Below are 13,807 nucleotides of genomic sequence, written 5' to 3'. Positions count from 1 at the left end.
TTACTAAGGTGTTGTGGGTGGTTGCTAGAGTGTTGCGAGTGATTGCTAAGCTTTTCCGGGTGGTTGCTAGGGTGTTCTGGGTGGTTGCTAAGTTGATTATAAGTGGTTTCTAAGGTGTTACAATGCTGTTGCTAAGGTGTTGTGGGTGGTTGCTAGGGTGTTGCGAGTGGTTGCTAAGGTGTTCCGGGTGGTTGCTAGGGTGTTCTGGGTGGTTGCTAAGTTGATTATAAGTGGTTTCTAAGGTGTTACAATGCTGTTGCTAAGGGTGGTTGCTAGGGTGCTCTGGATGGTTGCTAGGCTGTTCTGGGTGGTTGCTAAGGTGATTGTATGTGGTTGCTGAGGTGTTTAACTGCTGTTGCTAAGGTGTTGAGGGTGGTTGCTAAGTTGTTCTGAGTGGTTGCTAGGCTGTTCTTGGTGGTTGCTAAGGTGATTATATGTGGTTGCTAAGGTGTTTGACTGCTGTTGCTAAGGTGTTATAGTTGTTTGATAATTTGTTCTGGCTGGTTGCTAGGGTGTTTTGGGTGGTTGCTATGGTGGTCTGGGTGGTTGCTAAGGTGACAGTCTAATTTTAACCGGAATTGTACTTATAGCTCCGCCCAGGAAGGTGTCAGCAATACAAAATAGGTATCATTCGAAAGGGTTAGTTCTCACCTTTCCAATGAGTGTACTTCCATGTCTGTGGTATGTAGGGGTCATTAGATATTGACAGTCCAAATTTGATCCGGAAGTGGCCATATCTCCTAAGTAGAAGGTCATATTGAAGCATGGGAGGGGTTAATAGTAAGGTCCAGATGAGGCCTTTAAGATGACACCATATGCATGTCATTCTGAGCTTAGGGGGCGGGATCATGGCATAGGGTTTCTTCATACTAATTATTTAACAAAATGGGTGTTATACATCAAAAACAATGGAATTTTCGGCAAAATCTGCTTGAGTCACATGACTACTGTTACCCAAGTCCTAAATCAGTAGTTGAAATCTGAAGTAGTATGTTGTGTGATTTTTAAAGAGCATTTTTTTATTAAAAGTTGTAATTATACATTAACAAATCATTTTCACCTTAAATTTATTATTATATGTGTAATTATGATTTTTTGGAACATTAATATTCACTGTATGATCATTAAAACCTATAAAAAAAATTAAAAAATGCATATTTTTTGGTTAAACTGAACTGTCAGTGACAAGTGTGGGAATGGCAGTTTGTTGTTGACAAACAGTGTCTAGTTCAGCAGGGTCACAGACTGCAGCAGTTAGTTGGTGTGAGGAGAGTGGATAGAGAGGTTGGCTTGATTTTTTCAGCAGACATTTGAGTAAATTACAGAGATGGCATTGCTTTTTGACATTGGGAGAGTCAATACAGACAACATTTTGTCTGCTGTGTCCCAGTTTCCAGGAATGGAGGAGTTTCTACGTGACAAGGAGCTTAAAATCCCCATTCACTGTACCAGTGCAGACTGTGATAGTCTGTATTACACTTATGATATTGATGGGGTGGTGGTCCAGCTGAAGGAGTTGTGTGGGGTACATGGGCGTGTTCACTATCTGTTCCTGCCAGAATTTCATCCTCATATGATGAGTGAACATTTTGACATTTTGAAAAAGCACTTCAAACTGAGCACCCTTACCCTAAAACATATAAGTGCACTTCACAATTGCACTGGTTGGACGCTGGGCCATATGGAAGGGGGGTATTTTATGAACATTTCTGTTGTGCCCAAAACCAATGGGGCAATAGATGATATGTTCATAGAGAAACATGCATCAAAATGTAAAACTGCTGAGATGTTAAATGCAGTCACAGCTGAGTTCAAGTCCGCACTGCGTGCAATGGCACCTGGTAACATGGATCGTCCATCTGTACTTAAGGCCAATTTTCATGACCTGTCGCACTTAAACATCCTTGACGGGGACCAACGTTTCTTGTTTATGGTCTTGCAAAAGTGCATCAGCAAGGTAACTGAGGACCTTAACATCGAGGTGATGCTTACACTGACAGAGTTTGGGCAGAAAGATGATGATCTGCTGGATTTGAGTGCTTTAGTGGATGTTGAGTGCATTGTGTCTGTCCACTCAAAAGACCCGAGGATCCACTTAATGTGGTCGAGGTATGGAGTGCAGGAGGTGGTGGGGAATAGAGGGAGTCTGTTTTCAGCTCTCTCTATAAATGAAACAGCAAACTTCTCCTCCAACCTCGATCACAGGGGTATAGATATCTCAAGGGCACTTCGGGGGATTTTTAGAGAGACTGACCTTGGGTACACACTCACGTTTGTACAATTGTATGCCAATACACCGCACAACAGACTGCAAAAAGTGAGTGTACATCCAGTCAGTGGGTGCTTGGCCACCTGTGGTGCATGTCACCCAAGGCATCAGCGAATTATGTGGGCTAGGGCAGACATACATGTCAGATATGTGTCTGAAGTTCGGGCCTACTGTTAGGGCTGGAATTGAGCAGGTTGGGCTCTATGAGGGTGAGATTCAGCATGTCATGGATGCTGAGTCCACTTTCAATGACGATAAGTTGGCTAATTTGCTGAGGGACAAGCCTTTGCTTGTTCCTTTTAGCGATGTTGCTGCTGATGGTGGGGCCATATACACTGTGCAGAATGTGGCCCAGCACATGGTGGGCAGGCTGAGGTCACTTTTTGAGAGGAATTGTGGGAAAGGAGGGTATAACCAGTCCTGGGCAGCTTATCAGTATGAGTTAGGGCTGGAGGAGCTGTTTTTTGGCCACCCATTCTCCTCATGGGACCATCAATATAGTGTTAGCCTGGGAACAAGCTCAAACCAGAGCAAAAGCCTAAGCTGCCCATGGGGATTTGCTGCTCTAGCCCCAGTGCTGGCCTTGCTCCACCTCCGGTACACCACTGGACGTTGAATGAGACACAGCACAGTAGAATTGACTTGTAATGTCCCTCTCTACCATACAACATTTGGGTACCAAGATACGGGAGGTTCAACTCCAGTTCAACCACATGCGGTTTCATGTCATCTATACATTACACACCCCATCGCCACATCATAGAAAAATTCAGTTAAGACAGTTGTATTCATCTTAACAACACACAACAAATCAATATAGCCTACAGAAAAACAGATTTCTAAAATAAGGTATTCACCTTATTTTCCACGACAACAAGGCCGACGCCATTACGCTCATTTTGTCATCTTACTTCCGGCTGAAAGGACCTACGCTGGTTTCTAGCGTAATACTATAGTTGTAACGGTAAAATATGTCGAGTATTATATGCTCAGTTAGGGGCTGCCATAACAATTGGATTAAGAGGATAGAACAATTTAACCAACGCTGTTACGAACACAATGTAGGCTAAAGCGATCGGAGTGTTGTGGTGTACTTTACCCACCACCACCTAAAGACGAGGAGCACCTGAGGCAGTGGCAGAAGGCGCTAAACTTGAAGTGCTCACCCAAGCGCTCTTATGTGTGTTCGTACCATTTTATGGACGGGGAGCCGACTGACGAACACCCTTACCCCGAGTAAAGGCTCGGCTACGATGTTCCGGTAAAGAAGTCCCGGCGGGTGCTGAACAGGTTGTCAGATTCAGGTAAGCTAACTTACCTAACTGTTGTTTCCTAACTTACCTGTCTATGTGCTTGTTAGCCTAACGTTAGATGAAGTGAATACATTTAAGATTAGTAACGAGCCGTTCACAAAATACAACGAATCTTGCATGATTACCATTGGCCACCTATATGTCATATTTCTTATATTTCGTTTACTTTATGATATGGACATAAGGGTCTGAAATAAAGAATAAATGAGTGAATATTCACAATAGTACAATATATTATGGTACATTACAGCACAATAGCTCACATTATTCCTGTAAGGAGGCCAGCTAGCTACATCTCTCATTTAGATATTGATATTGACCTACGTAGAGTTAGGAGATTGTGTGTATACTGTCTCGTTTTAATGCATCTCTCTTTTTCACACTGTTCTAAGTATGAGTGCCATCATAAATTAATTCTCATGATCTATTTTAAGTACTAATGTAAGAATGTTTATGGTTATATTATTTCCATATGTAACCAAATGAATGAATGAATGAGATGAGTGGGGATGATTGACATTAGTGAGCACCTATCAGCAAGGAATTCTGCCTATTTAAGACCTGGTTGGCTGTAGCCTGGGATGAGTCACGTCCGGCTCCTCCCCTTCCATTGTTGATGGTAACTCAGTTTAGTTTATTACAAGGACAATGCATATTAACATGGCAAGTCAAAATATGCCAGAGTTAGCCAAGAGGCTAGTTTTCATCTGCAGTCTTAGGCCAGATGTACAATAGGCAACCTAAAAATACAATGTAAAAACAACAATTTAATCAAAACATAACAAAATATAACAGAATACAACAAACCCTACAATTTCCAAAATCAACAGAGAAAAAAAAAAAAAAAAAAAATTTTTGCTAAAAAGCCAAGTTTTAAAAGAAGAATGAAATCCATTATAACTATTTAATTCTCTAACTGACGTTGGGATGTCATTCCATTCTTTCGAGGCTTTAATAGAGAAGGCAGACTGACTAAAAGCAGTTTTCCTGAAATTAATAACACAGTCCCTTCTAAATGTACCTCTAGTGAGACGACTGTTTTCCGATCTTAAACTCACTAAGAGGTGGTGGGGCCAGGCCATTGAGAATTTTATAAGCTAAACAGCCATTTGAAAACTTAACAAAGTTTTCCCAACTCAACAAATGATATTTTGATAAAATCTTACAATGATGAAAATGACGTGGTTTCTTATCAAAAATTATTTAGCGTTTGTTTATATATAGTCTGTATTGGGAGCAAGGCGGAGTGGTTGGCCTGAGACCAAGTAGTTAGACAATAATTCATATGCGAAAATATCATAGAGTGCATAAACATTTTGGCAGCTTGGGTAGACATAGAATTCCTGATATATCGAAAATTAGATAAATTAGATTTTATTTTCTTAACAGTATTTTGAAATCTGAGAATTAAACTTAAGTTTGGAGTCAATGATAATACCAAGATATTTAAATTCTGAGACAATTTGAATTTTTTCACCGGTAATAAAAATGTCCGGATCAACTGCAGAGTTGGTGGTTTTACTAAAAAACATACCAACTGTTTTGGAAAGATTTAACTGCAGGCTACAGTGGTTTAACCATTCACTACTTTTAACCATAGCATTCGTAAGTTTGGCTGCCACTGCTGCTTTTGATGGAAAAGAAACAGAAAAAACTTGTAAGAATTTCCTATTGCCTACAATAGTAAATGTTTATGTTTTATATGCATTATATGTCTTATGAGAGTTATATGTCTCATATTATGATTTACTCATGAAAGTGGCCACTTTCACATTTTTCTCATACAACGTAATTATATGAATTAAGTATGAATCAAACAAACAATATATATGCTGTTTATAAGGATAGTAAATGGCAAAGTATGTTTTTCGTATATGTTCCATATCATTTTTGCATTTTTAATTACTATGTAAAACATGTCTTAGTTATAAAAACATATAAAATTTATATATTAATATTTACAATTACATACATCTTTCTTGTGCGTAAAGTATATCTAATTTAAACGTAAACTATGCTTTCTTTATATGTTTTTTATAAGTTTGTTATATGTCAGCCAAGTAACATGTCCATGTATGTATAAAAGCATATACTTTTTATATATGAATATATACCATTCTATATAGGTTTTTTGTATGTAATGTCTATTAATATTTCCATGTAAACTATGCTGTCTTTATGTTTTTTAAATAAAATTCTTACGTCAGCCAATGAACATAGCAGCATTAAAAACATACTTTTTATGTATGAAATTATATAATTTCATATGAGTTTCTACAGTCAAAAACATTTGATGAAGCAGAGTTAAAACTGGCAAGGGTTTGGTCAACACCCAGATCAACTACTTTCTACCACACAATGACATAAATGCAGTCCGAATGCATCTGTAATATTAAAAACAAAGCTGCTAGGATATCTTTTCAATAGTCTTTATTAACAGTTAAACTCTTCTGTGATTACAGTACTGACAGCAGTAAACCCTAATCCTAAGAACAATGTTTTCAAATATTAGATTTAAATGAACTTGTGACTACATAGGAATATCTTTCTCAATTTGATATTTTCACACACTACAAGCCTGCATACAAACCTGAGGAGCACATGCTTATCCTATTCCTATTCTAACATGGGAACAGTGCCACCAACAACTAAACATTGTCAATACAAACAGGTGTATTCACATTCAAGGAACGAGGCATGGGGCTTAAGTGCAATCAATCGCTCTGAGAATAATGCTAATACTGCCTATACTGTTTACTTAGATATTTTGAGTATACTCGATTTTGAAATTGCAAAGTACACAAACAAAAACATTTTAGAATGTAAACTTAAAATGCCTTAATGGCTTACATATATGCCAGTTTTGTTCTTCTGCACACTGGATACCTCAGAATAAACAGGCACTATAAGCAGTAAATACTTTCAGTAGACAGTAGTCAGAACCTGTTTTGCCCCAGGGCCAAGGACTATGTGACACACCTGTGTGAAACTCAGAGCAAACAAAACAGTTTACACACCAGCATTTTTACTTTTTGACCGGAGTTCTGTAATCTTGGCATTGATCGTACTTCCAATGCTGGAAAGCTGGGTCCCTGGCCACTTCTCAAGAGTTGCACCTAAACATGAACAAAAAAACAATGCAAAAATTATTACAGTAGGCTGGAATCAGGAAACACACAAAAGCAGAGACTATTGGTCAAACACCCATTAAAAAGAAGAAAACATACTGTAAATGGCATCCAATTTATTTTTGTCTAATGGTTGACGAGCCTCTCCTCCGCCTCGTTTGTTCCCCCGAAGATTGCTCACCAGCGGTATTTCCACTGGAAAGACTGCGGTGAGCAGATGCCTGACAAAGACTGTTGCCGAATTGGCATTGATGGCATAGGCCCACGCCAGTTTCTCAACCATGACTCCGGTCCCAGGATGGATCTCAACCTGGACACAAGGTGAGCATTAAAGTTTAAAATACCAGTATGTCTGACTTCTTCAGCCCAACAGACTTTAGACATATAAGCACATTAGATCTGCCATACTCATTACTTTACACTGTAATTACTTGTTTAATGAAATGTATGGGGTTGATTGTTTTTATGTGGTTTGTGGGATGCTTTGGCAATATTGTTGTTACATTCATGCCAATAAAGCAAATTTGAACTGAATTGAATTGAATTAAAAGTAAGTCTGGCAAGCAGTAGATCTATTTTATATGCTGTATTTATTTATTCTTTAAAAAACAATTACCTTAGAAGACTGGGAGGCAGTCAGGGATGGAGACACAGATGTGGAACTGGACAGCGTAGATCTGGAGAACATGACATGGAGAACTGGACCTGGACTGAGGAGACCCTGGAAGGGCCGGTAATGCTTTGGTAGGCTCCACCCTGGATCTCTTAGGAGGTGCAGCCGAATCTATTATATTCCTCAAGCTCAGTAGGAGTCCTGGCACATCTACACACAGTACATCAAAAACAAATAATTTATTATTATCACTCCTTTAGGACAATACAGCCAATTCAGCCTACAGTCATTTTAGAGAAAGGTTTATTACTTGTCTGATGTTCAATATTTGATATGAATCAATGATACCTTGAAGAACAATCTCCTTCAACTTCGCGTTCTCTTCTTTCAGGTCCTTGATCTCCTGCTTTAATTCAACCACAGTCTGAGTCGGACTGTTGTGATTATCTGAAGAAGGCTGTGATTGACCGTATAGCTTAAGAAACTCTTCTGCAGGGTCTGTCCTCCTGGGAGCCTTTGACTTCTGGGTGTCAAGAGATAGGAAAAAAACAAAACCAAAATAAAAAGACAGCTATTGCTGGTGTTGAGCAGCCATTATGTACAAGAGAATCAATATCAAGAATCCTTACAGATTTAGCTAGATAGTAATGCCTATTACACAATAGTGCCTTACACATTCTATGTACATTGTACCACTGGGAAATATGGTCATTGCATAGGAGCTAAAAGTAAATTAACGTCACCTTTGCTTGCTGAGACTGAGTTTCAATATCAGTTGAGCAATCTGAATCGTCCCCATATTTTTGGGGGGCCACTGAGGCCCTCTTTGTCAGCTCTGTAGGTTCTTCTTCCTTCAGCAGTGAGTTCAGTTTACGGTTTGTCTCAAAACGAGTAGCTAGAAAACAAAAGCAAGTTATACTCAAACAGCTGATTATACCAGATCACCCTCTTGTAACACTAAGACTGAAAATATACTTGAAGTTAGTGATGTGTGCTCCAAAATAAGTGCAAGCACTGCATGCATGCTCTGTATGCATTGCTCATATACTTGTATACTTGCATACCCTATGTATACTCTACGCAAATATTCAGGGGGTTATGCATAATACATGACACCTGACATAAACAACTATTCAAAAAGCTTTATTCAACCTGGTTTCAACTGTCAAAGTGTTATTATTTCATCTCATTTTTAACATAGTTAAATTTTTAGTTCATTTTTGACATAGTTGTCAGATGACATACTGATTGTGGCACTTACAGCGTCAAAACCACATAGTACTTGTGTTTGTGTGAATTAGAGTAAGTTAGTAACTCTTAACTTACCACTAACAAAAATGACAGTGCCTCTGTAGTGAGGCCAGCCTCCTCGTTGTTTCCTCCCATGGCGCCATTCAATTACGGCTGAGTAGGTGGCAAAGGGATTCCCATCCTGGTCCATCTTGGAATCATCATACCCCCTTATGGCATCAGTTCTTATGTCACTGAGCTTCCCAAAATCCTCCCCTTCACTCCACCGCACCACTGCAAACTTCCTCTCCATGTGTTCTAAAATTATCAAATAAATAAAAATCATTGTTTGGCTTAGCAATCAATAAATGACTGGCAGACAGAAACTGTTATTAAGCTAACATTTAACTTCAGTATTCTGACAAAAAACACTTCTACTATTAGGTATCTGCAGGGTTAGGCAAGTTATATTTAAGACTTTATTGCCACTCAAAATGAAATTTAAGACCCATTTTGAATATATTGTGATACACAATCCTGTTGTCTAAATTGATAATATCAAGCACATATTAAACACATTTCTTTCTAAATTTGATTTGAAATATCCAAAGGAATATAATCTGAAAATTGCAGATTAGGTTATTGATAGGTTAAGTGATTTAATAGAGGTGAGCAGATAATGTGATATGTCTTTATGATTCTTGTGATATTAATTTCTTTCATATAACGTTAGCCCAGTCCTACCTGACAGGTGCCTCTATAGCCTACAACCAACCAGAAAGGGTCCGGTGGGTCCGGTGTTTCCTATTAACAGACAGTAACGTTAGAGAAATACTGAAAGCACATTAACGTTAACTTACTGACTACAAGATGTTCTTGAACATGAATATTTTGGCCAAAGGCTGTGCAACCAAATGTAGTAAACATATAAATAATCATTCTATTTACTGGTTTAAAAACCTTAGAATCAAAAACAAAGGTTCTGTAATATTGACATGAAAATAAAATGGTGGAGACCAAATATTTATGCAGACATTGAAAAAATGTTAACTTTGCCATGTTATCTTTGCCTTCTGCCAATGCGTTACTGGATCTGTTATAATCTAAGACTCATCCAACGTGTGTTATTATCATATAAATATTATTAAAAATAAGGATAATTAACGTTAACTTAACTAATCTTGCTAAAATGCACCACTTTGGGTAATATAAGCTGAAAGTGACTGTGAGCTAACTTAATTTAGCTAACTACAACTGTAACATGTAATGTTAAACCAGTTAACGTTCGCCATTAAAAAAATCAGTTGATACTTAAATAAATGTATTTCAAATTTAAGCTCAAATATTGAAGCTTAAATCGTAATGTTAACTCTAGATTCACCAAACTATGTCGTCTGTTGGCCGTTCGTCGGTCGTGATTCAAAAGATGCCTTCTTTTTCAACCTTCTACTTTTTTCCCTCCATGTCCCTCTACGGTGTTCTGCAGTGTACTCGCTCTCTCTCTCTCTATCGCTATCTATCTATCTAGCGGCCCTGCGCATGCGCATTACCCACAACCTCGCACTGCTCTGTAGTCATAGAGAGCCTAAGTCCCTCCCCTTCCGGTCGACCACCATGGGACCTTATTTCGGAAAAATATTGTATGGGAGTCAATGGCGAGAGACAACAAATATTTTGATCTCGTTTGAATTGTGCCCTGATTTACACATATGATGTTTGTCAATTTAAAAGATACATTTTAAAGTCAAGAAAGTCGCAGCTTGATATAAAACTGCTGAGGTATAAGACTGTGAAAATACGTAATTACAAAGACTACAAACCCAGAAGGCGCACATGCGACGTCATACCTTTTCTCTCAATGAATGAAGCTAACTTTACTGAAGCTAACGTCTGTCATGTTTTCTATAGTCTTACATTATAATGGTAACGTTACGCCGTCATGCCTGAGTGTTTTGAGCCAGAATACACACATACGAGCAACGGATCTTGTGACGTACATAGTGCGAGACGAGAGATGTAGTTCATTGAGCGATTTTCACATAAAACTAAACGTTACTCTTCTGTTTTATGACAAACTGCCACTTTCTTGACTTTCATAATTACCTTTTAAATTGACAAACATCATATGTGTAGTTCAGGGCACAGTTCAGACGGAATAAAAAGATAAGTTGTCTCTCGCCATTGACTTCCATACATATTTTTTCCGAAATAAGGTCCCATGAGCCGGAAGTGGAGGGGCGGGACTTAGGCTCTCTATTAGGGACTTTAAGCAACAGCCTCTGGTGGAACGGCAACCGCATTCTGTCGTTGTATTGCGCATGCGCGAATTTAACTGCTACTTTGCGACGTTCCACTGTAACGGTCTACCACGGGAGAACAGCTGATTTGCCGGATTCGCTACAACGTGAGAGTAAATCTAGGTTTTTAGACTTATTTACATCATACAATAGTAAAAACTCCTCTTCTGACAAAAGATTGTCATTTAATGCCAAAAGCAATCCTTCTCTTGCTTTTTTAAATGACATTTTTTTTGTATCTCAATAAATGAATTAATGCCGCGTTGCGCTGTCCTGTTTACGGTTGCTTAGTGATTTTTACGTTCTTGGCTACGGCGGTGTGACAGCATACTTCCGGTCGCCGTAGCCGTTCCATTCGCAGCTGTTGCTTAAAGTCCCTAATATTGTCGAGGAACGGGAACGTTAGCTAGCTGAAGTTTCCGGTAACTTTCTAGCGGTAAAATGGTCACATCGTGTTGACAAGGACATTAGCTAGCTTCACCAGCAACCCTAATAGACATTAATACTGGTAACTATGTCGAAAAGAAAGCACAACGTTACTGCTAACACGAAAGAAAAGGTTTGGTTGAGAGAAAATGTTCCTATACGTACTTTGACAAGATGGAAGAAAAGGTTTGTACTAAATTACACCTGTTTCCTAATCCAGCTCGTAACTTCTGGTTAAAGGAGAACTCCGGTCAATTTTAACATTGAGCTCATTTTTTTGTACATTTGGAGTGCTGTCAGTACAGAGAACAACGACAAAAATCGGTGTTGCCTACACCATGTTATCCTCTTTTTAAAATTTGCACCCTGTTGACTTCAATGGGCACGTTTAAACCTGTATTAATAAAATTTATGTTAATTCTGCCAGCGAAAATACCTGAAAAACTCACCCGCGCGATCATTGGTAACTAAGCAATTCAAGAGAACGCGCCTGAACTCGACAATCGACTACTTTGGACTTCACCCGAAAACAGGATGTAAATACAGGTATGTGCGCTGGCTTAAATAACATCATTTTTATTCATATCTTGCACATCAAAAAGTTGGGACAAGGCCATGTTTTCAACTTCCGGTGGCGCTGCTCTGCTTGCGACCCGGGCACGCTGTCTACTGCGATCGTCGTTTTGTTTGTTGTTTGCGTTGGCTTGTATGTTTGTGAATGTGTTGCTGCGCTGTGGGAACGTGAAGTCAACATGGCAAGATTTATTCATTACACATATCTTGTGTTGCTCATTGTCGGACTATGTGTACCATGCCAAACTTATTCAGCGGGCTTCCAGGCCCAGCGTCTTACTACCTACACCCGAGATGCGCTGCTGGCACTCCGATCGTCCAATCTTCCACCTGTGGATTTACCAGCCTGCGTGAGCGCTCGGCCAGTGCGGTCGAGGAAAAGGGGTCGGCGCGGTGGAGTGCGCCAGCGTTTACGACGGAGAGGCAGCAAGCCTCCTCTACCTTCAATGATATTATGCAACGCAAGATCACTTCGAGCTAAAATAGACGAACTTCGGATTAATACCTGGACATGCTCTGAGTATCGCACCTCAAGTTTAATGGTGATCACGGAAACGTGGTTACACAGGGATATTCAAAATTCTCTGGTTGACATCGATGGATTTTCACTTGTCAGGGCAGATAGGACTGAACAATCCGGAAAAACGAGAGGTGGCGGCATGGCTGTGTATGTAAGTAACAACTGGTGCAAACAGTACACAGTTAGGGAAACACTTTGCTGTCCGGATGTCGAGATTTTGCACTTGACTATGAGACCGTTTTACCTCCCAAGAGAGTTCGGAAGTGTGGCCGTGTGCGTTGTGTACATTCCCCCCAGCGGGAATGCAGCTAGGGCCGCAGCTCGCATTGCTGACTGTGTACACCAAGAACTGCAGCGCGCTCCGGGCGCCCCCGTGTTTGTAGTGGGCGACTTCAACCACTGTAAACTTGAATTAGCACTCCCTGGGTTTGAACAATATATTAAGTGCAGCACACGTGAAAACAAGACTCTTGACAAATGTTATGGCAACGTTAAAAATGCCTATGTAGCCAAACCAAAAGCCCCATTGGCCAATTCAGACCACAACGTGATTCACTTAATTCCCATCTACAAAACCATGCTGAAACGCAGCAAGCCACAAGTGAAAACAGTCACCGTGTGGGGTCTGATGAGGGGATAGAAACACTAAAAGGATGCTTCTTGTGTACAGATTGGAGTGTGTTCCACGACACAGATATTGATGTTACAACAGAGACAATCACAGACTATATAAATTATTGCATAGATAGCGTCCTTACAAAGAAAGAGGTTGTGGTTTATCCAAATAATAAGCCTTACGTAACCAAGGAAATAAAAGACTGCATAAATCGAAAAAAGGCAGCTTTTAGAAATAATGACAGAACTGAGCTAAAAGTGGTGCAAAAGGAACTGAACAAACTGCTTAATAAAGCCAGAAAACAGCAAAAGGAAGTAATTGAAAGCCACTTCACAACCATGAATTCGAAAAAACTTTGGGACTCAATGAAAGCTATCACTAACATGGCACCAAGTAAAGTACATATAACCACTACAGATGACCGGATGAAAGCTAATGAATTTAATGACTTTTACCTCAGATTTGAAACTCAGGATTTTAACAATGAATGCACTAGTATCCTAAACTCCATCAGCAAGGATTTGAACATAGGACATGAGATAGACTGGTTACAGATACAGTCACTGTTCCAGCATCAGTGTACTAGGAAGGCTAAGGGTCCAGATGGAATCTCTGCCCGCTTATTGAAAACATGTGCGGAGGAGCTTGTTCCAGCCTGGTGCCCTATCTTTCAGCGATCACTTGACTCTCACATCATCCCAGCCCTATGGAAAAAGACTGTTATTATTCCAGTCCCAAAGAAACCCTGTCCTAAAGAGAACAATGATTTTAGACCAGTAGCATTGACGTCCATTGTAATGAAGTGTTTTGAGAAATATATGG

The 13,807-nt window shown here is 39.6% G+C and overlaps 1 protein-coding gene across 1 annotated transcript; it reads right to left on the bottom strand.

Moving 5' to 3' along the window:
• Positions 1-6,504: 6,504 nt before the first annotated feature.
• Positions 6,505-9,379, bottom strand: LOC307161308 (uncharacterized protein; the record flags this gene model as incomplete). The annotated part of the gene is made up of 7 exons (XM_079875935.1): positions 9,298-9,379; positions 8,650-8,871; positions 8,067-8,218; positions 7,672-7,846; positions 7,361-7,533; positions 6,892-7,020; positions 6,505-6,561 (listed from the first exon to the last, which is right to left on the bottom strand). Exons 2-7 carry the CDS (start codon positions 8,864-8,866, stop codon positions 6,505-6,507), a joined length of 903 nt encoding a protein of 300 aa, XP_079732061.1. The 5' UTR covers positions 8,867-8,871; positions 9,298-9,379.
• Between the last annotated feature and the right edge of the window lie 4,428 nt (positions 9,380-13,807).

Source organism: Squalius cephalus (genome assembly GCF_949319135.1).
Source record: "Squalius cephalus genome assembly, chromosome: 7".
NCBI classification, from domain to species: Eukaryota; Metazoa; Chordata; class Actinopteri; order Cypriniformes; family Leuciscidae; genus Squalius; species Squalius cephalus.
The sequence above is the reverse complement of the archived record's forward strand: the minus strand, read 5'-3'. Positions and strand labels throughout refer to the sequence as shown.